Raw genomic sequence first — 24,439 nt, 5'->3', positions numbered from 1 at the left:
GGGAAGCCTTGTCTACACAAACACATTGTTTCACATTTTTCATGTTAATTGCATTGTCAGGATTTGGTGTTGCTTTGCATCATAAGCTTAAAGTTTCAAGGTGACTTTTTGTGCTTTAAGATTGTGGTGTGGAAAGCCTTGGGTGATAAATCCAAGCCTCTTGTGATCGTTGTTAAGGCGCTTGTACGTGTATTTTAACTTTCTGAGGTCTAAGACATCACCATCGATGACCAACAACCCAAGTCATGAACTCTAACCCTGAGTTTTGGATAACCGCAAAAAGAAATTTAGATTTAAAAAAAAGCAAACAAACTTTTTTGTTTGAAAAAGGGTAAATCGTTTATTTTCTTTGAGAGCAATTACAAAAATTAACTTAGAGTTAAGAAATATTTATCTTTAACAGGAACATTTTTTCTTGTTTTCTTTTTCTTTTCAATTTCTTTGGTTGTCAAGTTGTTTTTGTAGCTGTTATTGTTTCGGAAACATTTTACACATTTTGTCCTATGTTTGTTTTCACTGTTAAGTGTTCATGTTACGCTTTGATTTTGGTATTATACAAAAGTTACGAAACAAAGTTCCTCTCTGAAAAATCGGTGTTTGAGTGTGCATATATATTTATCACAACATAGAAATATGAAGTATGATATAGCTTAGGATCCTTCCAAGAACACTATTTATGTTTTCACTGCACACCTGCAGATTGCTTCATTGTCTTGTACTAGTTCTAGAGCCTTGTATGGAATAGACAACAGCAAGGTTTCTGTTTGTCCTGTGTCTCGTTGCACACAGCACATCCATTAAAAAGAAGACAATAATTGCACGAGAATAATTTCCTTTGGTCCGTTATGAAACAACAGTGGTTTTTGGTCAATTATTTAAAAAAGTAAACACGTATTATTGAATGGAACTTCCTATTATTCTATCAACATGCTGTCTCGGCCCTTTATTTCCATGAAGTTGTATTGTGTGCGTCTGAGGCATTGGATGTTGAATTAGAACATTTCTGAGCTTTGGTAACCCTTTTCTTGTGTGACTAAAAGTAGAGACTAGAGCAGGCAGCCCATTAAAAAGACAAAACCATAACCGGTCATTCAAACTATTATAAAAAACATAATTGAAAAGAATGTCTGCGGTCAACATGAACTTTGAATATCCATTAGCCGAAAGCATATCACTAATCAAATTTCTGATGCATGTGAAATTGAATTACACATATGCCGAAGATCAGCATTATTTCCGACGAGTGAGAGGCTCATAGTGTCCAGGTCATCCTTCTCACTCCCCCCGTCTCAAGGCCCAATACAGCAGAGTAAATTTGTATCCTCTTGTGCATTGGCGTGTCTGATTGGTAGATCAAGTTTTATGTCCCCCTGTCTGTGACTCTCATTGAATTACCGCCATGTGGGCTGAGCAGCTGTTCCTGCTGGTCGCAGCAGGCTGCTGTCGTTAATTGAAGCGTAATGGGCTCAACAGCAGGGAAGGTCAGACAGAGCGCTCTGCTGATGCACAGCCCCTGTCTGATCATATATACAGTATACCGAGAAACTTTTTAACTCCCCTCCTGTGTTACACCTTCCGTCAACCAGACATGTGAGTCAACTGTTATCTTGATGCATAAGTAATACTAAAATTACAATTTATTCTTTGCAAAGCAGGTTTACCTTAAGCATGTTAACTCAGTAATAGTCAATGAAAAGAATAAAGTGGACAGGATCTCCTTTTTGCTGTGATAACCTTTTGTTCTGCAAGCAGATTTCATTTAAATGCGGAACAATTTGGTCTGCAATTTAACATTTCTTTGTTTTCTCTCCTCTTAGTCCGGTTTTCTTGCAGTTCTTGTAGAACTCTTTAACACAATACACCCTCAAGATATCTGAGTCATGTTAGTCACATTATATTTTTAGTCACCTATTAATTACTTTTATATATTTATATAAATCTTTGCGTATACTCACCTTTATTTGCTTGATCTTTATGTTGGGTGTCCAATCTCAGAAGACAGTTTGCTCCAGCAATAGCATAGCCATTCATCTCAGTGCTCACACCTCAGAGCACCATGAATTATCCTCCGAGCTCTATTTATGTTTGAGGATTCAAAAAAGATTTCATGGATCACTGGCAGGAGATCAGAGAAGCAGTTTTATGAATCACAGAACCACAATCCTATTGAACACAGTGCAGTTATTGCAGGCATTGTTTGGCTACTTGAAACTGATTCTGTATTGTGCCGCTGACATTCTGAGCTTCCCCTTACAACAATAGTTGCTGTGATGAAAGATCCTACGAAATCTTGATTGTATTGTAAACCAGGATTTGTGACGTTGTGGGGCATCCTGGTTTGAGTTGAACTGGAGATGTAGATTTGGTATGTTTATGGGTATGGATGAGTCCCATATCCCGCTGTGCTGCTGGAACTCGAGGTCGTCATTTTCAAGTCTGACGTGGGAATATTTTAATCCTATTTTTTTTCTTTTAGCCTGCTTCCTAAGTGAGATTCTTAGATGCTTGATCATGACCTAGTTTAAAAATGTATGTCAACTGAAGAAAACTATAAGCTGTGTTTCGGATTGACCTTATGTCTCTAGCTCAAGTTGAATCTTCCAGACTGAGACCAAGAAATGTTACATTTCATCAGCTAAAAATCTTTCTGTTTCTCCTCTTTCTGACTTGAGGTCATGTTGAAAACATTTCTCTGTTGCCAAAAGTTATGAGGCTATAAGGTAGAAAGCTCTACTTTTCCCTAAAGTAATCAGATAGTGGATGTGCTCAACAGATATGTAACTGCACATTATTTAATGCTTAAAATAATAATGACACATCTTTTGACTAACCCTGATTAACTTTTTAAATTATTTTTGGCACATTCTATCATATTAAACAAATCCACAAGTCTGTAATAACAAGTAGGAAAAGAAAGCTCAGCTAAATGATCTTCCCTTTGTGTATTAAACTCTCCATTTCTGTACAATTTACACATCTGCTTTTACATTTTTTCAACATTATCTATCCATTTCATAGCTGGATAGTGTAGGGATATTCACAGTAATTACATGTGCATGCAATTCCACGGCAGAAGCCAACTACAAATCAGTCGTAACTCCTCTGGGTTGTTCAGTAAAGTGGTGCAACATGCTTTGCCCTTTGTAGAGGAATGTATCGCCATTATTTGGCAAGAAATTCAGCTAATTTAAAGATGATGGGACTTAGCAATTCATAATATCTTTTACAAAGGTTACGCTCTTATTAACGCATTTTGACTTATTAAATTCTTTCATCAGATAATGAATGCAAGCACAAGCAGATACAAGCTTCCATCCTTCTTGCATCTTAACATCTTGTTAAAACATTGCAGACGTATTCATTAAATGAAATGAAAAAGTAAAGGTCATTTTGAAGTTGCATTGCCAGTCATAATACAATGGTCTTTATAAAACAACTTGGGTGTTTTCATTCTTCTGGTATAGTATCAAAGCAATGCTGTACTGATGTGTCATTTTTGCTTGTTGTTACACTGAAAATGCTTCATTTTGCTTAGTATTCTGTTTCTGTCCTTTATGCTCTCACTCAACAGATTAACTAAAGGAATCCTTTTTTGTGTGTCTTATTTACTTTGTGTTTGCTGTAGAGATTTGTACAATGTGTTATTTTTGTAACAAGAAGTAAAAAAAAGAGGGAGAAAAACAACTGGCCTTTCTTAGAGTAGAACTGGTGTACCACTTCCTAAATCCTAATCCCGATCAGGATGAGTGGAGTTGCTTTTGATTTTCCTAGAGTAGTGTGTATAAAAATACTGGTTGCAGCTGCTTCCACATAACCAAAACATAAAATCATGCATTGAAGATAGTAATAAAGTACTGTACAGCTTTCAGCTATGTGGTTATGTTGTATACTTTCAACATCTGACATTTTTTCTAGTTAAAAAAATAATCTAATTTAATATGCATCTTTAAAATAATGTTTTATACCAACACTTTTAAGACTGTGATTGCACAGATCTTACTTTGCAATACCACAGTACCCTGAGTTCAGCATGGCACCATTTATGAAGATGTCACTTGTTCTTTTCTGCCCTTAAAATGCACACTAGTGCTGATGTAAGGCCTCCTTATTGTATGCTTGGCTCAACAAGCTGCTAGGTTTAGCAGTTTTATTCACTGTCATTTTCCCTAAGCTAGACCTAAGCCATCATTTCTCTGTGTCAAAGCACTTTCGAATTGAATTACAGAAATTCCTTATCCCTTACCCAGTTTTACACACAGAATAAAAGGCTGACAGCTGCCTGTCAAACCAAGTGCTTTGCACATTGTGACTAGTACAAGATTGAAGAGGTCTGGAATACAGAAAGCCACTTTTGAGCTCTATCCATATTTTTTTTTATTAGTTTTTTTTTTTTTGTCATGAATCTTTCTGAAAAGATAAGACGCAACACTGCGCTTCAAGCTCTGGGCTGTACATTGACTTATTTCAATATATTTTTCGAAGATACGGAGAGGCAAAACTGTTCATTTTAAAATAGCTGGATGTTGCATTATATAGGCCGTTACCTCTACAAAATCATGGCAGTCCGTTTCTTCTCACTCTGCGCTCAAACCTTTCCCCTTTCTACCTCTGCAAGAAAGCTTGGTCATTTTTGCTCACAAGTTCTTCTCATCATTGCCAAGTTTGAAACTTTAGTACTAGGTTTAGTAACTTTACAAACCCCCAGTGGCTTCCTGGATCTACCTTAACCATGCTTTCTGTAAAAGATTGCACAACCCCACGAAACTCCAGCTGCTGGCACTCTGCTCTTACTCTGCTTATTGACTGGTAGCAGCACTTTCAGCTGAACTGTGAATGACCTTTCTCTTTAGTCATCATTGTATATTCAAATATACTCAAAATCACAACACAACATCTTTAATTATTTGCGAACTGATTTTATCAAACAATATCAGGTTAGGAGAAAATAACAGCTTTTCTAACAGTGTAGACCACCTGGTTGGAAATTGATTGGATCTGATGGGCAAAAAATATAGTGTTAAAGGACTGTTTAGGTCACTGCAAACATTCAAAAAACAGATGCCTCCATAAGGAAAAATGAGAACAGCTTCACTGGACCATTTGGAAAATATATGTATATGAGCACAGAGAGTAAAAGAGGCAAACACATGTAAAAGGCTGACACTAAGCAGAATGCAAGTATGATGCAATAGCGTCATGGACATGCTAATTAGTGCCTGATGCCATTCAAGCATGCTTTTGGTGTTTTTTTATTTTTTATTTAACTTCTAAAACATGGAGTCAGGGTGTACATTTTTAAATAGGGAGGGAACTAGATGATAATGTCCTGCTTGGTTGTGATTTGAGTAATTTGGAACACATACGCCTCACATAGCAAGTAAGTTCAAGCTGAGCTTAAATTAAGAAAGAAACAAAAAAAAACCCTTTAACTGTTAATTTCTTAATACAAAATGAAAATGTAAAGAGCCTCAGCTGTGGGAAAATACAAATGAGAACTGCACGAGGCCATTTGAAGATTCCATCTTCTGTGACTACTTGCAGTGCTTCTTCATCAGATCATGGAGTAAACATAACGGCTGTGGAAAAATCAGTCAGACTTTATCATGTTCGCTGAGTGTCAGACTTAATTAGATCACTGTGTTTTTAGCCTTAAAGCTATTTTGCTAATGACAATATCAAAAAACAGTGTCATGGTAACAGTCGATGAGGTCAGTTACAGAGCAGATGTAGTTTGTGGGTAGACCGTGTTCTGTCAGGACAAGCTAAGAGTTATTAATATACATACATTTAAATCATATTATAGAAAGAGTGTTGTCTTTTGTGCAATATTATTTTGAGTGTTTCTAGAAAAGTCATTATTCCTGAAGGACTGTATTTTTCTACATTACAGCTCACATTTGGCATATTGTAAAAATAAAGTCTGGGAAAAACTATTAGAATGGAACAAAAGACTGGAGTCACTCAGCAGCTGCAGCGGCAAAGAAACTGCAGGAGGCCACAGCTCTATGTTGGTCATAAACTGAATACTGCCTTCAAAGTTGTGCAACTCCTTCATACACCAAAAAAAGCATGTGAACATTTGCCTCTGGGCACTTTCTTTAGCTCAGCATGCATATCCAAGACTTTTGCTAACCAAGCCAGATGACTTCCTGTAGCCTCTGCACACACTTAGGAATGATAACACTGAAGAAACATATGGTTCCTTTAGAAAGCTTGTGTATCATTAGTTTAAACTATATTTCTCTATGAGTAGTTAATTATGGGATGTGTTTTGGAAAAATGTGACAAAAAAGAAATTGTATTAATTTGTACTAGTATTAATAGCAGTATAAATGCTTTATTAAAGCTGTTTTGTATGCACCATTGACTTTAAAAATAGAATAATTCTCTGTTCAGTTTAATAAGTGTGTTTGTGGCTCCAGACATGAAAGTTTATATTGTTTATGCGACTTCAACTCATCTGGCTTTAATTACTATTTCTTTTCTTGGTTTAAGTGAGAGTATGATAAGTGTGGTCATCTTATTTGTTGTCTAGTTAATCAGCTACGATCGACGACGATGGACTGTATTTCCTCCTGCTGCAAAATACTATATAAAACATGATTTATAGCAGGGTTATACTTAAAAGTTTGATGCAGTTCATCCAGGATGATGTAATGATGTTGCATTAGAAGATACACTGACATTTCAACACAAAGGCAGACGTAGTATTACGTTATATTTTGCTTTTATCTTTATCTAATTAGATTTCTACAAAGGTAATTTACTTTTGCTTGACTACAATCTTCCAGCACTCTTTGTGGACCAATTAGTCAATTACATTTTGTGGTTGTCTGTATCAGTTGTATTAGAATTCCACAAGTCCTAATACCAAATCTAACTCTAAAAGCAATTTAATCACTTTTTTAAATAGTTTTTTTCAATTACATTTATTTAAGCATGATCTTTTATTTCTACATGCCCAGTGTTAACAAAGACACAAAATCTTATGTTTTCACAGACTGAATAATAAAAAACTGTTAAAAGTATGAGCAGCATCTAGCTACTTTATATGATATCGCTACATTAGCCTAAGAAAATAGTTGAAACAGCAAATGCGAATGTTATTTTTACAACAGGTCAGAGTGTGCATACATTCACAGATATGCACAATCGGTGGTGCATGCATTTTTTTGTGCTTTCAAGTGCTGGAACAAAGATTATAGATTATTAGAAAATTATTTCTAAACATAATCCAAAACGAGATAGAATAGATGGCTACAATCCAAATACCTGACACTAATCACAAAAACATAAACAAATCAAACATTTGCGTGTGAAAATATATTTTAAAATGTGTAAATTGTCCCTTCTATTGATTTTGAAGGATGCTTAAAAGTCTTGAACTGCAAAAACATGATCACAATCACAATCCACTTACTCATGCAAATGAGATTCGGCTATAGCGAATGCTAAAGTGTGCTTATGGAGCACAGTAGCCAATCATGTACGAGGGAGAGTTGAATTATTCAATGTACACTTTGCAGCCATTACAATCATCTCTGATTATTGTGCATTCTTTGAAAGTCTACAGCGGGTGAATACAACTCTATCGAACAGCTGCCCACTCAGCAAAGAGCTTCATTGTTATTGCCAAAACAAAGTAGGTACTTATTTCGTTTCATGCTATACCCAACATAAACACCCAAGGAGTGAGTGACAAATTGTGCCTCGAGTCTATGCTCATCAGCTTGTGTGGCACTAACACTTGCGAGCGACATCAGTTATCCTAATGGTGAGCTAATAGCACTGGCTTTTTTCCAGTGGACACGGCTGCCTGTCAGATCGGAGTCAAACATTTGAAAATAATAGCTTTCTTTTGTTCAGCTACCTGACATTGTGCATGTGGCACCACATTTTACACATCTATTCCTTTCTAGGATTTCTCTGTATTACTTTGAATCTTTTATTTGTTGGCCTGTAGATAAAAATCAGATGTGTAGGTTCTTTAGCTGAATTTTATGTAGCAATTAAAATGAAGAAATCAGCGAGGGGAAATGTAGCAGCTGTCTCATGACCAGTGTTCTTCCCTCATATCCAGACTCACAAAGAAAACTGGATCAATATAAGGTTAAGGTTTAATCCCTGGAACACCCGCCAATCAATACAGGAAGTCAGCCATTTGAGTGCCTTTCTTCTGTGTGGAACCATAATTCCCAGTAACAGACACTAGGCCAGCCTCCCCATCTTCTGCCCTCCTCTTTTCCATCCATGGCTGCGCTTTGATAATCCATACAGCTACAGGCTCAGCATGCTGTCTCTCAAGCAGTCTTTATCTATTGTCCTGAGCCCTTATCTCCTGGCACAGTACTGGTGCCACCTTAAAGCACAAAATGCCAACTTGTTCCCCCTCACACCCCTAAATGTGAACTTTGAGTTCTGATGCAGTGGACCATATACTGAGTAGTTTATAGAGGACACTTCAAAAGCTATGAGTGTTTGAGTGGTTGTGTCTGTGTGCGTGGAACTGCGCTCGCCTAATGACTTTCTGTTGTTGAAGATTTACTTTACTTGCGTTTGATGGCAGGGAAATTTGAATATGTTGTGCTGGTGCTCTTGGGCAGGTGCTTTAATGTTCTTTAATAAACATGAGAATTTAGCTCTGAACCTTTCCTAAATGGCAAACCCCATGTAATGTGTGTTTTTATTAAGTGTGAAATCATCGTTTTTGTTTCAGTCCCACCCGCAGTTTTGGAGTGATGCACATGACGTCTTTCGGGCATTAATAAACACAACAATTCATTGCATAAAATGATCTCATTGTTTTAAATATGTAAATAGCACAGTGTGAGGAAGAAAAAAAAACATAGTGGTGTGTGACTGGGTTATTAGCACTGTCGTCAGTGTTGATGGGTTTGGAAAGGTCAGTGAACAAAGTGAACATAATGTTCTGACATTTAGATCTGAGAGGGGGGAAGATAATAATAATGTTTTTGATGACTCAAAATACAAAAATTATCCCTTTATACAGGAGCTAAATCCTTGTCTTAGGCTCTGTTTAGGTACTGATACTAATTCCTATTTTTTGTAGTCTTGCAGATCTTATTTTGAGCATTTGGAACATATTTGTCCTTTGGCTTGTGCTGAATGACTTTTTATGACAGAATCTTGAAAATCTTTCCAGCATCTTGACTCTGAAAATGTCCAATTCAAATAAAATTTTTATGAATTTAAAAGCAAAGTTCACCCGCAGTGGAGCAGCTTTCTTCTATATCTGATATTGACTGATTGCAGGAGGTACTGAGCACAGGACAGAGCATTGTTTGATATATTCATAGACACTAAAACCAAAGCCTGTTTTTTGTTAACTGTTACCACTGATTTAATTTTTGCAAAGAAAATCAAGTCCTGTGTCAAACTAGAATGCTACATGTTCGGTTTCCTCTTTCACACAGCGTGCAACCTCTTCTTTCCTCAACACGCTGGAACATTTTGACATTTTTTTACACCACCCCAGATTACCACTTACAAAAAAGAACAGACTTCCCATCGTCACCACTTATCACAAGAAGCAGGCTTTTAATTTCACCCATGGTTCCCCTCTTCTCCACGTTTTTCCCCTCTGTATAATTGACTTTTTACAGGTTTCAACCATCTCTGGACATCTTCTGCAGGCTAGGCAGGTATCAGCTCCTCCTCTAACTCTACTACACACACATACATACACTTGGACACACACAAACACACACTTGGACACACGCAGATAAATACACACAGCTCTCAGTACATTAACAGTTATTTTCCAGGGTAACATTCGTGGCTTCAGGGTCCAGGTGTCTCTGCAGCTGCTGACCCATGTTATCAGCCAACCTCAGCAACCAGGCCTCCTCGAAATTAATCCTGACGCCGTCACGCTACTTCTCTTGCTCACACTGATGGCTCCCTTTCTGTGCGACAATCCCCTCCGGATCCTAAGCAGTCGGGACTCAGACACGCTCACCTGCATACCCTAGTCCCACGAGATGTGCCTATCAATTGAAAAGGGGAGATGGAGTGACCAGGATTACAGCCACGGCTGAGATAATTATAAGCTTTTTTAATGAAGGGGCGGTAGGGGCTGGGAGGCCAGGTGGAACAGCTGCACAAAACAAATCCGATTATCCAGGAACCGTTTTTTCCTCTTTCAGCTTCAGCATCTATCGCTGCCTTTTGTAGAATATTTCCCTGATCTGCTTCAGACACTTCACACATTGGCTTTTAGAGTTTCTGTTTCTGCACCAAACCCTTATTTATTTATGCCTTTTTTGCTCTGTTTTGCACATACTGTCAGCACCTTTAATTTGATTGAGAATGACCTACCTGTAACCTGAACCAAATCATAGTTGCCATGCATGAGAGATACCCTTTCTGTAAAGTGTAAATTAACCTTGGCAAGAAATCTCATGCAGCCTTATTCACTTAAAAAAAAGAAGCAAGTGTTACTTGTGTTATTCAAGTGCGTCAGAAATCCACAGAGGAAAAATAAAAAAAACGGGCCTTTCTGCAAAAATAGACGCATAAAGAAAGACACGTATTTTATTTCTCTCCTTTCTAAAACACATGACACTGCTCATCTGAAAATGTAATTTACACCAGTGGAGGTATCAGTAGTCCAGTATGAAAGTTATGTGTGACACTTTTTATGGCAACATCATTTGTAGGTGATATGCAGAAAACGGGTTTAGTTTATTTACACATAAAAATGCACAAAACCTGACGTAGTTTCACATGTAATGGTTTAAAAACACTTCAGGAGGCAACGCGGACAATTTTATTAGTTGCATTAAAACTCTAAAAGCTTATAATTTAAGACATGCATTGGTAGGAGTCTCTTCCAAGCATCAGTCTTTGAATGAATGTGTCTTTAGGTTAGTCCAAGCGAAAAGGACTAAAATCCCAAACAAGAGGCAAACTACTAGAGGCAGCTTCTTGAAAACATCCATTAATATATCTCTCATAGAAAGAGCCTTGATCAAGGTGAAAATGATTTGGAGAGATGAGCACAGCTTCATCAGTGACAGGCTGCATCTCCGACAGACCCCAGGCGTCCTCACTCTCAGAAGCCTGCTTCTTGGCAAATAAATGCAATTATTAGACAACTGTTCATAGTAACATGAAGAAAAAACAGCTTGAGAAATCAGTTTTTTCACGTTTATTTGTTACCCAATTAAATTAAATTTATATAGCACCAATTCACAGCAACAGTCACCTCAGTCCTTCCACTTGAGTTCAGTAACTGAGGTTAGTATCACAGCTGTATATGAATGAAGTCAGCTGTAATTTGGTGTTTCCTCTTTTTTCTTCTCCCCTGCGGTGTCCCCCTTCTGTCATCCTCACGGAAACCCTGAAGTAAAACCCTGAAGTGCTTCACAAAGATACTAAAATAAAACACAAACCTTCATACTGTACTCACACCTATACAATCAGTATTAACTTCTTCATCTAGCTCTTGGTAAAACTTGCAAATTCCAAACAAATTTCACCGCAACTCTGTTCGCTCTTTTAAGATGAAACTATAAAAACTTATCAGTGTTGTAGATGTTATGAAGATCATCACGACGTAGAACAGGGATGCCTTGCAGTACAATGGCGCACTTGTCTGTGAAATCTGGCTTGCAGAACTAAACCATGAACAAATGGATTACAACATCATGAAATGTTCAATAGCACAAAAAACTTTCAAGAACAATAAAAGCACCATCTTGTTTGAGCAAACAACTACTGACCTGAGAAAGGAAAACTCATAGGTTTATTGTAATCAGCAGTAACGAATCAAACCATTCATAAAATAATGTAAATTTTCAACAATTTAAAATAACAGTTTAAGTTTTACAGGAGTTTAGTTTCTACTCACTCTGCTGGCTTTAGGCTCTTAACTTAGGGTGACCATATTTGGATTTCCAAAAAAGAGAAACTTGGCCCAGTCATGAAGAAATTTAATAATGGTGTTTGCTTAAAGAAAACTTTTACATATTTAAATTATGCCTTCTCTGTGCAGTTAATAAATGGTGAAATAAAAAATGTCATATAGGTTTTTACAAGTCAACAAGTGCAAATAAGGGGACAGTTGGTCACCCTATCTTAACTCAAATGTTGTTATTGGGTCATTTCATCTACTGTACATCCTAATTTGCTTATAATATATAATAACACAGAAATAGTTTCAGCCATACAAGTTCAATATAATAATGGGAGAACAAACTATGGCGTGAAGTCAGGCCCTTATAGAAACAGTAATGTTTCTATACAAATTATACTTAAAATAATTGTCAGATAATTTCTTGACTCCTCCGTGGAGAATTTCCATTACAATGCACCAACTACGAATGCGCTTTAGGTGGTGAACTTCAAACAGGCCATCGGGTTTCTAGCTGTCCACATCTGTCTCCACAATACACAATTTAGATTTGAAGTTAACGAAGCATTCCCTAATCTGCTGCTCTTCTTCTTCTCCATCTTTTCGGCAGATTCAGCACAGTTTAATGCAGTTTCCTTTTCCCCCCATGAAACAATGTCATTGTTTCCTTTGTTGTTACTCGATTTGTTTAACATTGCTCCACAACAATGAGTAAACTGCAACTCAATACAAGCTAGGATATAATTCATTTCCAAAAAAAGGTAAGTAATGTATGTAAGCCATGAAAGCTACTGGAATTAACAGTGTACAGTGAGGCAACTTAAGCTCTTTACAGTGTTTTTGAGGGAGACTTATCTAATTCTTATCAAAAATGTTCACATCAGTAAAAAAGGGAAAAAGCTCATTATTTTGCAGCTTTGTTCTGGTTGTGCTAATTTGACATTCTCGAGGTCCTTTTTCATGTCTGCGATGAAATATTTATGGTGTGAAGAAAATATTCTGTGAGAATTATCTGGCTATCAACACAATGCTCTGTGGCTTTGTGTTAGGCATTGCATCAATTGGAATAAATTTTTCTCTAAAGGCCATTGATTCACTTTGAACAAGGAAATCTGTGAACAATTAAAAGGTGCATGAATATCTACCGGTGAAATTTAACAGCTTTTACATGCCTAAAACCACTTTGATGCCCAAAGGTGTCCTTTTACCTTCAGCAGTAGAATACATCAGACAGGCTTCCAAATGAATTTCTGTCAATTTTTTGGGATGAACATTAGAGGCACAGTAATTATTATTTTCTGTCAGAGGTTTGATTTTGATCAGTATAGCAGAGGAGCTTGTATGTTCAGACAGCTGTCGGCTACAGCTTTGCCTAGTTTAATTGTTCCTTTCATCAGATACAGAAATACGGAAACATTGATGAACTAAAATCTTCATATTATGGCTCAATTTAAAAATAGACTTAAATCCCCCCAAAATACTTCTCAAAACAAAACAAGACTGGCAAAAAGATTTCCTCTCTGTATAAGAGTATGTCTGATGTCCTATTACATGTGACATAACTCATTTGATTAAGAGATTCTCTGCAGCTTGTGCATATTTAAATATCATATGGAACATTTTTGTCTGATCACATTTACTTTGTCATTTATCTTCCAGGCACTGACTGAAATCCCAGCCCAGCTCAAAGTTATTTTTTTTAATAACCATACAGAAACTGAGAAAAACAATCAACACATTGTGATAAAAAAAGATCCGAAAAAATCAACAAATAGATCAGAATTAAGATGGTTGGTATTGTTTAGCTCATCTTTATTTGGTGACACTTATGGGCATGGCTTATTTATATATGTATTTTTTCGCCTGTTATCAGTACTGTGACCCCCGTTGGGTCGCTTAACTGGCCATACCACTGCATCTATAGCTCACGGAGGCAGGGAAAAAGAGCCATAGTAAGTTTGGTGCCACAGTGATAAACATGCAGCTGATTGAGTTCACAACCCTGGCTTCAGGAGCAGCTGCTTGGGCTGCCAGACTGTTTGAGGTGCTGGCAGAATTGAGATACCTCTCTCTTTCAGATACTGCCACATACAACATCTTAACAGTCTGGGACTGAATTCATGTACGCATTGCATAATATACTGTCTGTTTTAGTGAGGTGATTAGTGACTTTGCAGTGCAGCTGTCTCTGATGTTTGTCTGCCAAGGTACCGAGCCGGGAACTGGTTTATGATATGGTGAAAAGCTTGGGTCTGTGGATGCTGCCAAGCCTGTTCATTAAATGTGGAGCTTCTTTTGAGATGCAGAATTTAATTTATTCAATGTTTGGATCAAAGTCTTAACTCTAAAATGTAACAGCAACTAGAAATCATTTAGCAGATGGCAATACACAAGGAATGGCCAAGTTCAGTGTATCAGCTGATGTTTTTGGAGCACACATTAGACATTTATTTTGTTTTATATATAGCTGTCCTAAGTTTATATTGGCAAAATATCAAGGTCTTGACTTCCAGCAGTGAGGCAGGTAGCTGAGGAGGGATTTGCAAATTTCACTTTATTTACAGTTTTTATAGTAATAGTACATGTATGGTATTAATAGTACTTATTAGCAGTTTTTGGAAAAGCTATGAAAGACTATAGAAATCATTCCTCTTTTTTTTCTATTCTCTTTTTTATTGAATTTTTGTGAACCTCTGCAAACGACAAAACCACCAGAATACTGTACAGGGGATGGACATTTTACACAACCTTAATGTCATTTACAGACCTCAATAATTTCAACAAACACACTCGCACACAATGCAGAGCAAACACTCTGCCTTGTCAAGAGAGCTTTTAGCTGTGGGACTGGAGTATAGTGCCAAGCCAGGCGAGGTAAGCTCCTGAAGGGAGGTGAAAAGCATAAGGCGGGTTTAAGGTTGGAGGCAATTGTTGTCAGGAGAGAGGATGGCAAACACTTCTGCCTTTGAGCTTAACTTAAAGGTAGAAGATGTTAAGCAGAGAAAGCTGAAGAGACTGCACTGACCCAGTGTCAATCAGATGTGGTAGCTTAGGGTAATACATAACCTAGAATTTGAACTACTACACTTATTTAAGCTAAAGCAGATACTGATTTATTTTAATCACCCAGTTTAATTACTCTTTGTAATTGCTAAACGTGAAATGAGGTAATCAGAATTCATTCATGTGTGATGTAAATGTGTATATTAAATTAGATGCCATTCTGTCAAAATGTTGATGAGATATTTCAATGAAACACTACATTTTCACCCCACTGTGGCGCTAGATAAGGAGTCGCCAAGATTAATCACCTGAGGACTCTGCATCAAGTTTGTGGGAGTTCTTTGAGCAGACTAATTGTTATTTTTCAGTCTGGACTAAAGTGGTGGAATCACTGATTAACAGACTGGCAGTGACATCCCTTAAGCCGCATTGGCAAAAACAAAAGTGGTCGATTTAAAGCTCCCAGGAAGATGCCGTATTGTCCATCTTAAGGTTATTGTTGTGATTTAAAGCACACAAAAATACTTATTACATTATCAACTTAAGGGAGAAATTCACAAGCAGTAAGAAAATGATATGTCGCACATGCGCCTTGACTCTAATAAACAACAGACTGAATAAAAAATGAATGAACTGTGTGTACATACTTGAAATTGAAATATTTGCAATTGATTTTTCTCCGTCTACCAGGAGTACCTTTCTTCCACCCTATTTGTTGGCTTTTATTAAGTTAGTTGCCCGCTGGAGGAGGAGGAGTGCAGCTGCAGAGACGAGCTCATTTGAGCCACAATGGAATGGCAGGGCAAAGCACTTAAAGGCCTTGGGAAATCAGGTCATTATGAGCCGTGGTTTTCAGGAGTATGACCAGAAAGGTCAATAAGAGAGCATGGAAGCACTGAGACAAAGTCAGAAGGCGTTAATAGGACTCAATTTTCATCTGGGTGAGCTCTCAGAAAGATCTTGGCTAGAAGGCTGACAGGTTATCGTTGAATATTATGGGAAGCAACTTCAACTCCTTGATTGTCATTGTCTTACATGCCCCCTGGAGACTGAGGGATAGACAAATAATCACTGCAAGCCTTGCAGATTTATGTAAAATTTGTAGACAGCAAACTCACCTGTTGCTATGATGCACAACTTGCCCTTCGCCTTTTTAACAGCAGTAGGTCTGAAAACTGGAAACATAATAATCCTTTTTTCATATGCACAGAAACTTTCTCAGGGATCTTCGCTCTTTTTCTAGAGCGAATAAGAGAGAACAGATGAGTGGATTATAAATCACAGCAAAGTCCTACCTCTGGACCAGTATTTGCTGATCGTGTGTAAAAAAACAAACGTTGCATTCATGTCATGCATCTCTGTAGAGCTTCCTTGCATTTTCACACTGTTATTCATTACTTCTTGCCTTTTGCAGCTCGTGAGCTATCAACTGTGTATCATGTGAGACATAAATAATAAAATGTCATTGCATGAGGCGTCAGATTTTTGCACTGTAGTTGAAAGATGTGAACATCATTGCCTCTTTTTTCCTTGTCTGTTTTTGTCTTCCTCAGATTCCTTACAGTAGCTCGGGCTGACTTGTGCCAACCAGAGTAGGAACATCAGTGGGTGGGTGCTTGACAGAGCCAGCACCGGGGAGTTAATACCAGTCACTGCTGCTGGAGGTGTGACACAGTCCCAGCCCACAACACATTGATTCACACAGGATTAAGCCACTGCATGATGCTTCAGGTTGAAGGCCTGGTGCAGGTGATTTACTCTCCCTGTCAAACTTAACATCTTTGGACCCTCCTCTGCCCTCTTCCTGCTTTTGGTGGGACTACTGAAAAAGCATCTGCTACTGTACCAACCAGATCACCGAAAGGGATGACTGGCAGTCATCTTGCTCAGGTACATTTTACATCATGTGCATGGTATCCAATTAAGAGTGCAGCTGTTTATGAATTTAGTTATCCAAATGTGCGTTTTCTTTATTTTAAGGGTGGAAAAAATATTTTTTTCAGAATTTATGATCAGATTGAAACTAATGCTCAACTGTGAAGATGCTGACTCCCACGATTCCATTTAAACTGAATGCAGGGATTGAATATAGAAGTTTTATACCATGGAAATATCAAAATTGGACTGAATTCCACTCATTTTGAGCTATATATCTGTGCTCTTTTGTGTTACAGCTGCAATGAAAATTCAAAAGAAGCTAAACCTTCTGGAAATGACAAACACATTTTATATTATGAAGCTGTCACCATCCATTCAGGCAACATAATAGTGACATTGTCTTTGTTACAGTTCTGAATAGAATAAAACTCCTGGTGTCAAAGGAATTAAAGAATCAAATGTAGTGCAATACTCTTTAAATACCAATCTATACAGAAACAGAAGAAACCGACTGCTAAAATAAGCCTCGGATCAAAGGAATACAAAAAAATGTGTTGTGCATTTGTGATTCTTTCAATGCTGTCATGGTCATTCCTGCCAAGGAAAACATCTGCAAAAATCAGCTCCTTTGGATGGGGATGGATCTCTGTTTTCATACTGCCAAACCCAATCAAAAACAATTACATGTGCTGCAACGTGGAAAAAATACTTGCAGCTGTGTTAACCTGAATCCACTGGATGCAACACACAAAGAATGGCGCAGCGATATAGATGGGAGTTTAAGCTTAGAATCTGAAGCGGGAATGAGCTGGTTGGCTACATAATTATGTGGAAATCCAGAGAAGAGGGTGGCATCTCCGGTAAACAGACTGGGATCAAATGCCTTTGTTTTCACTCCAGACAGAACAGGGTGTTTGGCTTATTTAAAGAGAGGCTGGAGGATCGCATGGTGATTGTTCAGAGCCTTGGCATACCAAATTAGCTTTTGCCATTCATTTGGAAACATCTAATCAAACATTAATTATTGTGACCACCTGTGAAAGGGAGGGCTGTAGAGTGTTGCTCATCTGCTCCCTTATGCTAGCTGCAGGGTTTTTCTCGCTGAATTCAATGAGTGGGCCCCAAACAAGGACCACAGGAGACAGAGGAGCAGATTGCATTCCATCAGATCGTGGAGTATCTAATAAGACTCACACCAGCATCTGAGCCATGCTGCTGTTTGCCAGGTTTTCTACGGCCACTGAGAGCCTGGCATGATTCCTTTGACCCAGATATTTAGCAGCTTAAGAGCTTTTCTTTTTTAAGATTTTCAGGATAGCCTGTATTACTCCTCCTCATCCTGAGATGCGCTGGCTGGATGAGCACAATTGCTGCTGAATCTCGCAAAGATATCTTGCAGTAGAGTAATCTCGATTGTCTACCTTTTTGTAGTTTGAAAAACAAAACTGGCATGCCTTGGGGTCATGCTTGTTTCCATTGCTTGTTTGTGTTCAAGACCATGTTTTCCAATCAGTTGTGACATGGTCTGTCAGCCCAAGAAGAGTGCTGCTTGTCCTGTGCATAGTCAAATTAGAGTGGCTGGAGGGTAGGTGTAATATAGGTGCAGTCAGGTATGGCTTCCAGAGCAGTGCAGCCCAAGAGAATGACTAGTAATCAGCAACCAGAGGTGTCTAATTGGCATATGGCTGTGTGAGTGCCAGACTGGTCTGCTCACTCATCCAAGTAGAATACATCTTCTAGCCATCAAAAAATGTGAGACAAAGGCAGTTCTAATAAAAATTGTGAATACATTATCTTCAGAGTGGATGAGTTATTTAAAGGAGAATGTGGAAGAGATGGAGAGGGAGACAGAGCGGGAGCGAAAAAGAGCACTCGCTGTTCTTTGCCTGACAGAACCCCATGAGGCAAATTGGTATTGAGAATAGATACAAACAATAGTTATGTGTTGAATTGCCAAACCCTTGGGCCTGAAGCCCTCCAACACACACAAAAAAGAGCAAACCATTTTGACTATAGAATAACACATCAAAGCCAGAGGAGAATTGGACAGTCCATCAAAAACTGTGCATCTGGCAGCCCACTTCTGGGCACCAAGCCATCTCCATCCAAGCATTTCTTTCTCATTAAACAAATTTTACCCCCACCAAAACATAGCTAAAGCAGCAAAGTCAAAATCTAATTTCCCTGAATGAAATCAAGCAAAAATAATTCAGCTGCCAGCGCTTTCACAGGCACGCCATGTGTAAATAATCTTAAATCTCAAATGGCTGCTGCCTCTCAGAAGTTAATCTACCATTAGATACTCTCTATGATACTTACTATCGTATATTACCGGGACAAAATGTAGAAAAGCCTCTCTGTTGTAGTGATCTGGATTGTCAAAAGAAAAATTAAAAACTTGTCCCATACAGAATCGGTAGATTAGAAAAATGCTTACCACAGTCGCACAGATTACATCTATTTTCTGACAGATGTGACTTTGAAATAAAATAAAGTCTCAGTAATGTTAGTATTAGATGTGTGGATCACCAGCTTAATGCCTCTGCTTGCATAAACATAAAATTTGTTGCTATTCTTTATGTGCTGCAAATTCCCACAGTGCCCAAATCAGCTGTATTTGATATTAAAACCAATTTTTTTGCTAAACCTATGCAGCAGAAATTGCTTTTGTCTCATGTTTTATGATTACAGAATGTCAAAAAACTGCAGGGGAGCTCAGTGGGATGATAAGTCAATAATAACAAATCTCTCAATACCCAAGTGCTACAGTGTAGCAAAATTTGTTTTTGGAAAATGAATCACTGCAGTCATGAACACCAGTCTTTCAAAGCATCAGGTGTTACAGATTTAATTTCATATTCATTAATTTTGCTGTTGGTGCAACACAATTAGAGGCCTAGTGAATCCAGGACTAATCCTTAACACTCCTAGGACACGAATCAGAGTAGCAGGAGATAGGAATAAATGAGCTGCAATAAAAAGGTACTAATACCCTGTATTACTCCAAGCTTAGAGTCTCCCCTTCCATCAGTGTTTGTTTCCACACCTCCTTTGGGAGGCTGAGATACTCTTGCCACTCTGTCTAATTATTTTTGATCTATGTAGGTGGAGAAGAAGGCATAGTATCACACAACTATAACAGTAAAACTATTTTACAAGTCAAATCTTATCCATCCAGCACTATGATCCATGTGTGAAAAAGTCTGATGGACTTTGGAAAGTGACACCAAATATTACATTTCTGGGCTGGAGGATTCAGTGGGAAGGTGGCCAAGGTTTCTGATCATATTTATGAATGAGCTGATGATGAATTTCATTTTCCTCCCACAGGAGTAAGAGAGGAAGCAATGGGCTGGACTATGACTCTAAAAGATGACTTTGGGGTCATTGCCTGGACACGGCAAGCTGGGAGCTACCTCAGCCTCTTCCTCCTCTTGTCTCTCTTTTCCATTTCTGTCCGTTCAGACAACGTGTATCCTAGAGACCACCATTTTTCATGGAAAGCAGGTAAAATATGTATTCTACCTTACTACAAGTGCGTTAATAAAGGTCCTGTTTTGACTTATACTTAAATTAAGATATGCAATCCACCTGCTTGCATGTAAAATAACATAATTTTGTTCTTAATGGTAATTTAAAAAGTCAAATCTCTTTGAACCTGTTGAGGATCATGGAGATAAGATGTGCAGCATGTGGAAGCACACATTTGCACACATGCATTTTCAGTGAAACCAGTTTTGTGGGGAAAATATTCCTTTTTTTGTGACACACATTGGACTGCAGTTGGACATCATCAAGCCTGCAGGCCCAAGTGCCTGGGGTGAAGAGAATAATAATGCTTTTTTTTTTTTCTCGTAGAGTATTCACTCACAGCCCCAAAATGACAAGGATGGCTATGGTTGTTACAGTAGAGTGGCATGGTTATTAAGATATTGAGGCATATGAAATAGTCTTCCTGGCATGCTTAGTGAATTTATGGCCCCAGTTATATATAGTAGACATTGTTGTAATGGAAAACATGCTGCGTATTGTGCTGTACAAATCCCTTATTCACACACATTCACATGCACTCATACCTAAAATGTGTTTTACATCTGCTGTGTGTTATTTATGCATCCATTTGGTAATTTACATGCAAATTATTAACATTTTTGTAAATTAATCACCTTTTGGAAACCTGTACTGTAAGCTGATGTCATTCTATTTTAACAAGAATTTTGAGGCAAACTCAGAATTCATCCTTTGTTCGCTTCACCAATTCAATTGAAAATGCATTTGCAAAGCAGCTTGAGGAGGAAAATTTGGCCTTCCCACACAAAAGCCCCACTTGCTGTGCGATTAGCACTTTCATTTCTCACTCTGTGGTTGGGTAATGACACTGCCCAAGTGATAAAGAGATTGATTAATTTCACTTGAAAGAGCTTATGTTCAAAACGGATGTAACCGGAACACCAAGTGTGAGGATTTGACATCCTTGCAGAGCTAAGATGGCTTATAAGTTGTTTCTTAAATGGAAATGAAAATCAATTTACAAAGAAGAAAGGGAATCTCAAACTTAACATACCTCACCTCTGAATAAATCCTCCTAATGTCTGTTTGACTGCAGGAAAACTGTTCGTCTCAAACTACTGTTATCACAATGCTTTGATTTGAACTGCGGAACGACACAAACTCGAGTCGCACAAACACAGATTGAACACTTACTGTATTCGCATTGTATTGTGCTGATGAATGTCATTGATGTGAGCCACATATTTGTCTTAATGTCAGCAGCAGCTCGAAGCTTAATGTATTAACTTAGACTATTAGGTTCATGTTGGCAAATATTGACAGGAACCATTTGAATACTTAATTTAGCTGACAGGCAAATCTTTTTATTTAGGAATTGTCATTGTAGCGAAGATCTGTTCTCAATTAGCACAGCCACCCTTTTGTATGTCTGGCGTGTCTATCTAGGCCAGCAGCATTGTGGGGTAAGTCTTTTGTGTGAGCCAGTTCCCATAGCTGTGGCTAAGCTGCGAGTCTCAGGCTGAAACAGGGAGCTGCAGCTATTTAAGCTTGACCTTCATCAGTGTCTTGAAGAACAAAATAGAACAGTGAGACACTGCTGCTAATGGCATTATTATTTCACCCTTAAAATAAATTGCTAAAAGAAATTCCCTTTAACATCTATAGATAACTTTCCTGGCAGTCAGCGCCACATTTCCAGGGTCATAGTCCTGTTTGCATCAGAATGCAGATATCGCGAGTGGAGCATTTTAAGTAGGATTTATTTAAGCATCTGCTTTTAAACATGCCACCGTGCTCATCCGGTGTCAGCTTTAGTCTACTGAAGTAAGTAACGGCTTCTTTTCCAAGTTTTCAGTTGTCATCACTGAGATTAACGTTACATTTCCAAAGAGGGTCTAAGGTGTTGGGATTTAGCTCTCAAAATTTATTTGTCTTTTTCTATAGTAAAGAAACAAGAAAACTCTTCCTGGGTATGTGTGAGCGCTCATCCCAAATGATTTCTATTATACATCAAAGCTTGTTTTTTTTTCTTTCTAAAAAACAAAAATAAAATGACACCCTCATTTAAGTTTTCATTTTCCTTCTTTGACTGGGGAACCAAGCTAGTTCAGGAAATTGAGATATCTTTAAATCCCAGAAGAAGAAGACGACATTGGTATTCCAACATATTTTAACAGTACACTGGAGACTGCACTTTCTATTTTTTTAACTAATATTATTTCCCTATTTACACTTCTTAGTTCTTCCTCATTTTATATTCTACAAACTATTATTTTATTGTATTGTTGGCTGGAGTCTGCTGAAAAACTCCAGGATGTAATCTACTCTTCATCTAAATTATGTGGGAACCTTCAGCAGGAAGATTCAGCTGAAGGGCAATGATTTTCAAAAGATTGAGAAATCAATAAAGGTTTTCCTTAATGAGAGAAATCTCAGCTGCTCCTGGATTATTTAAAGGACTTACGGGGCTGAAGCCCCAGGATCCAGTCTGTAAATCATCTTAAATTGGTTCAGCTTAAAAGCGTAAGAGTCCCTGCTGCTTTAAAAATGTGACTTAATTGAACTTGGGTAGAATCATTTTTTAAAAAACAATGTGAGCTAACGGAACTTGGAGAATCAGGTTAAAGAAACCTAAGAGATTCAGCTGGCATCTCAGCAGCTTTGTTTTCAAATGTCTGTTTTCTTCAAACTCCCAAAAAACAAAGGATGATGGGGAGACTTTCAGGTGCACATTGTTTTAAAGTCAAAAGACTTTAAAAGAAGAAAAGTTCTAAAGTTGTGTAAGAATAACAAAACCCCTCCAAAAACAGCACAGATGTATTTAAAATTCAACTTGAAATCAACAGAACATAATCACCTTAGTTGATCCCACTTAATTCCCGTATAAATATAGGGACCCAATGGATTTGCTGACAAGCTATGGTTAAAACAATCATTACAGTGCTGCATATGTGAGATGTTTGACTGTAAGAAAAAATAAACTCATATGTGCTTTGATACAGTCAGGCAACATTTACATTTCATTTCAGGGTCTGAGTGTATTTATTTGCAATCTCACCACACTGTTGCACCATCAAAGCTGAAATCAAACATCACTGCTGCACAGAGCTTCTGTTGTTTCTCAAAAATAAGCTCAAAGGAGGCAGTGTGCAAGGATCAAATCTTTGGGGATTCACTTTTAACCAAATGGCACTGAATAATTTACAGAGGTCTTTTTTGATTTACCGTGGCAAAGAAAAAAAACACACACACACACACATTAGGCAAATGTATTTTGAAGCAGTTAACATCAGTTGATAAGATGTTGCAATTCAACAGTATCAGGTTACACTCAGTTGCAGTAGTTTTCTTTTGCAGACACAAACAAATCAACCTGTTAGTTATTACTTCTATAGTCGGTCCTATGGCGTGTAGGTAGGTGAATTGTTTTGCTTTTTTTTTACTGGGCATCAAAAGTTGGCCTGACAAGAGGGACATTCAAGAGCACGTCATGAATATGCACAGTAATTATTATGCACAGTACTAGCTAGAGATGTGTTCATTTGAAGTTTTGCAAGTAGCAACAGGGAATAACACAAACAGTAGATACTCTGTTGTGACCAGTGGCACTGATTCAAAAGGGCCTTCACAAAGAAGATTAGTTGAAAATGACAAATGACATGTTCAAAAGGGGAAAAAAAAGCTTTTTGGAAATCAGAGAATCTATTTACAAGCACCCACTGTAACCTGATTACTCACAGAAGATGAATCCAAACAGTCCAGAACCCATTTGGAGTGCATGAATTCGGCCATTCCACCTTGAACACACAGTTATTTATACTTCAAAATATCTAGATACATCTATGAAAGATGTTATTGTATTTCATCTAGGTATGCTGTTAGGCTCCAGTATTCTGTGGCTGTTTTGGGGTTGTAGCCTCGCTAAGTTGCTCAAAAAGATGTTTTTCAGAAATGGGATCATGTCACTCTCACATTAAACATTAATAAACACACAATAACACAGACTAACCGTCCTAAGAAAAGGCAGGATGCTGCTTTTAGCATAAGGCAATTTAACCCCCTTCAAATGAATATTAGAGAGACTGATAATAACATGAAAAAACTCACTTCTAAGTAATATTGATCTTTTTCTACCACACTAATTTGTTTTAGGGTGGAAAAATCATTATAGGA

At 37.8% G+C, this 24,439-nt stretch overlaps 1 protein-coding gene across 1 annotated transcript in view; it reads left to right on the top strand.

Annotated features, from left to right (window-relative positions):
- The window catches only part of thsd7ba (thrombospondin, type I, domain containing 7Ba), a 160,985-nt gene that overhangs the window by 3,503 nt on the left and 133,043 nt on the right, over positions 1-24,439 (top strand). The window contains exons 2-3 of the mRNA XM_039600333.1: positions 16,432-16,768; positions 20,087-20,263. Coding sequence (XP_039456267.1) covers positions 20,104-20,263 — 160 coding nt within the window. The 5' untranslated portion in view covers positions 16,432-16,768; positions 20,087-20,103. The remainder of the gene's footprint in view (positions 1-16,431; positions 16,769-20,086; positions 20,264-24,439) is intronic.

Source organism: Oreochromis aureus, linkage group 16 (genome assembly GCF_013358895.1).
Source record: "Oreochromis aureus strain Israel breed Guangdong linkage group 16, ZZ_aureus, whole genome shotgun sequence".
NCBI classification, from domain to species: Eukaryota; Metazoa; Chordata; class Actinopteri; order Cichliformes; family Cichlidae; genus Oreochromis; species Oreochromis aureus.
The sequence above is the reverse complement of the archived record's forward strand: the minus strand, read 5'-3'. Positions and strand labels throughout refer to the sequence as shown.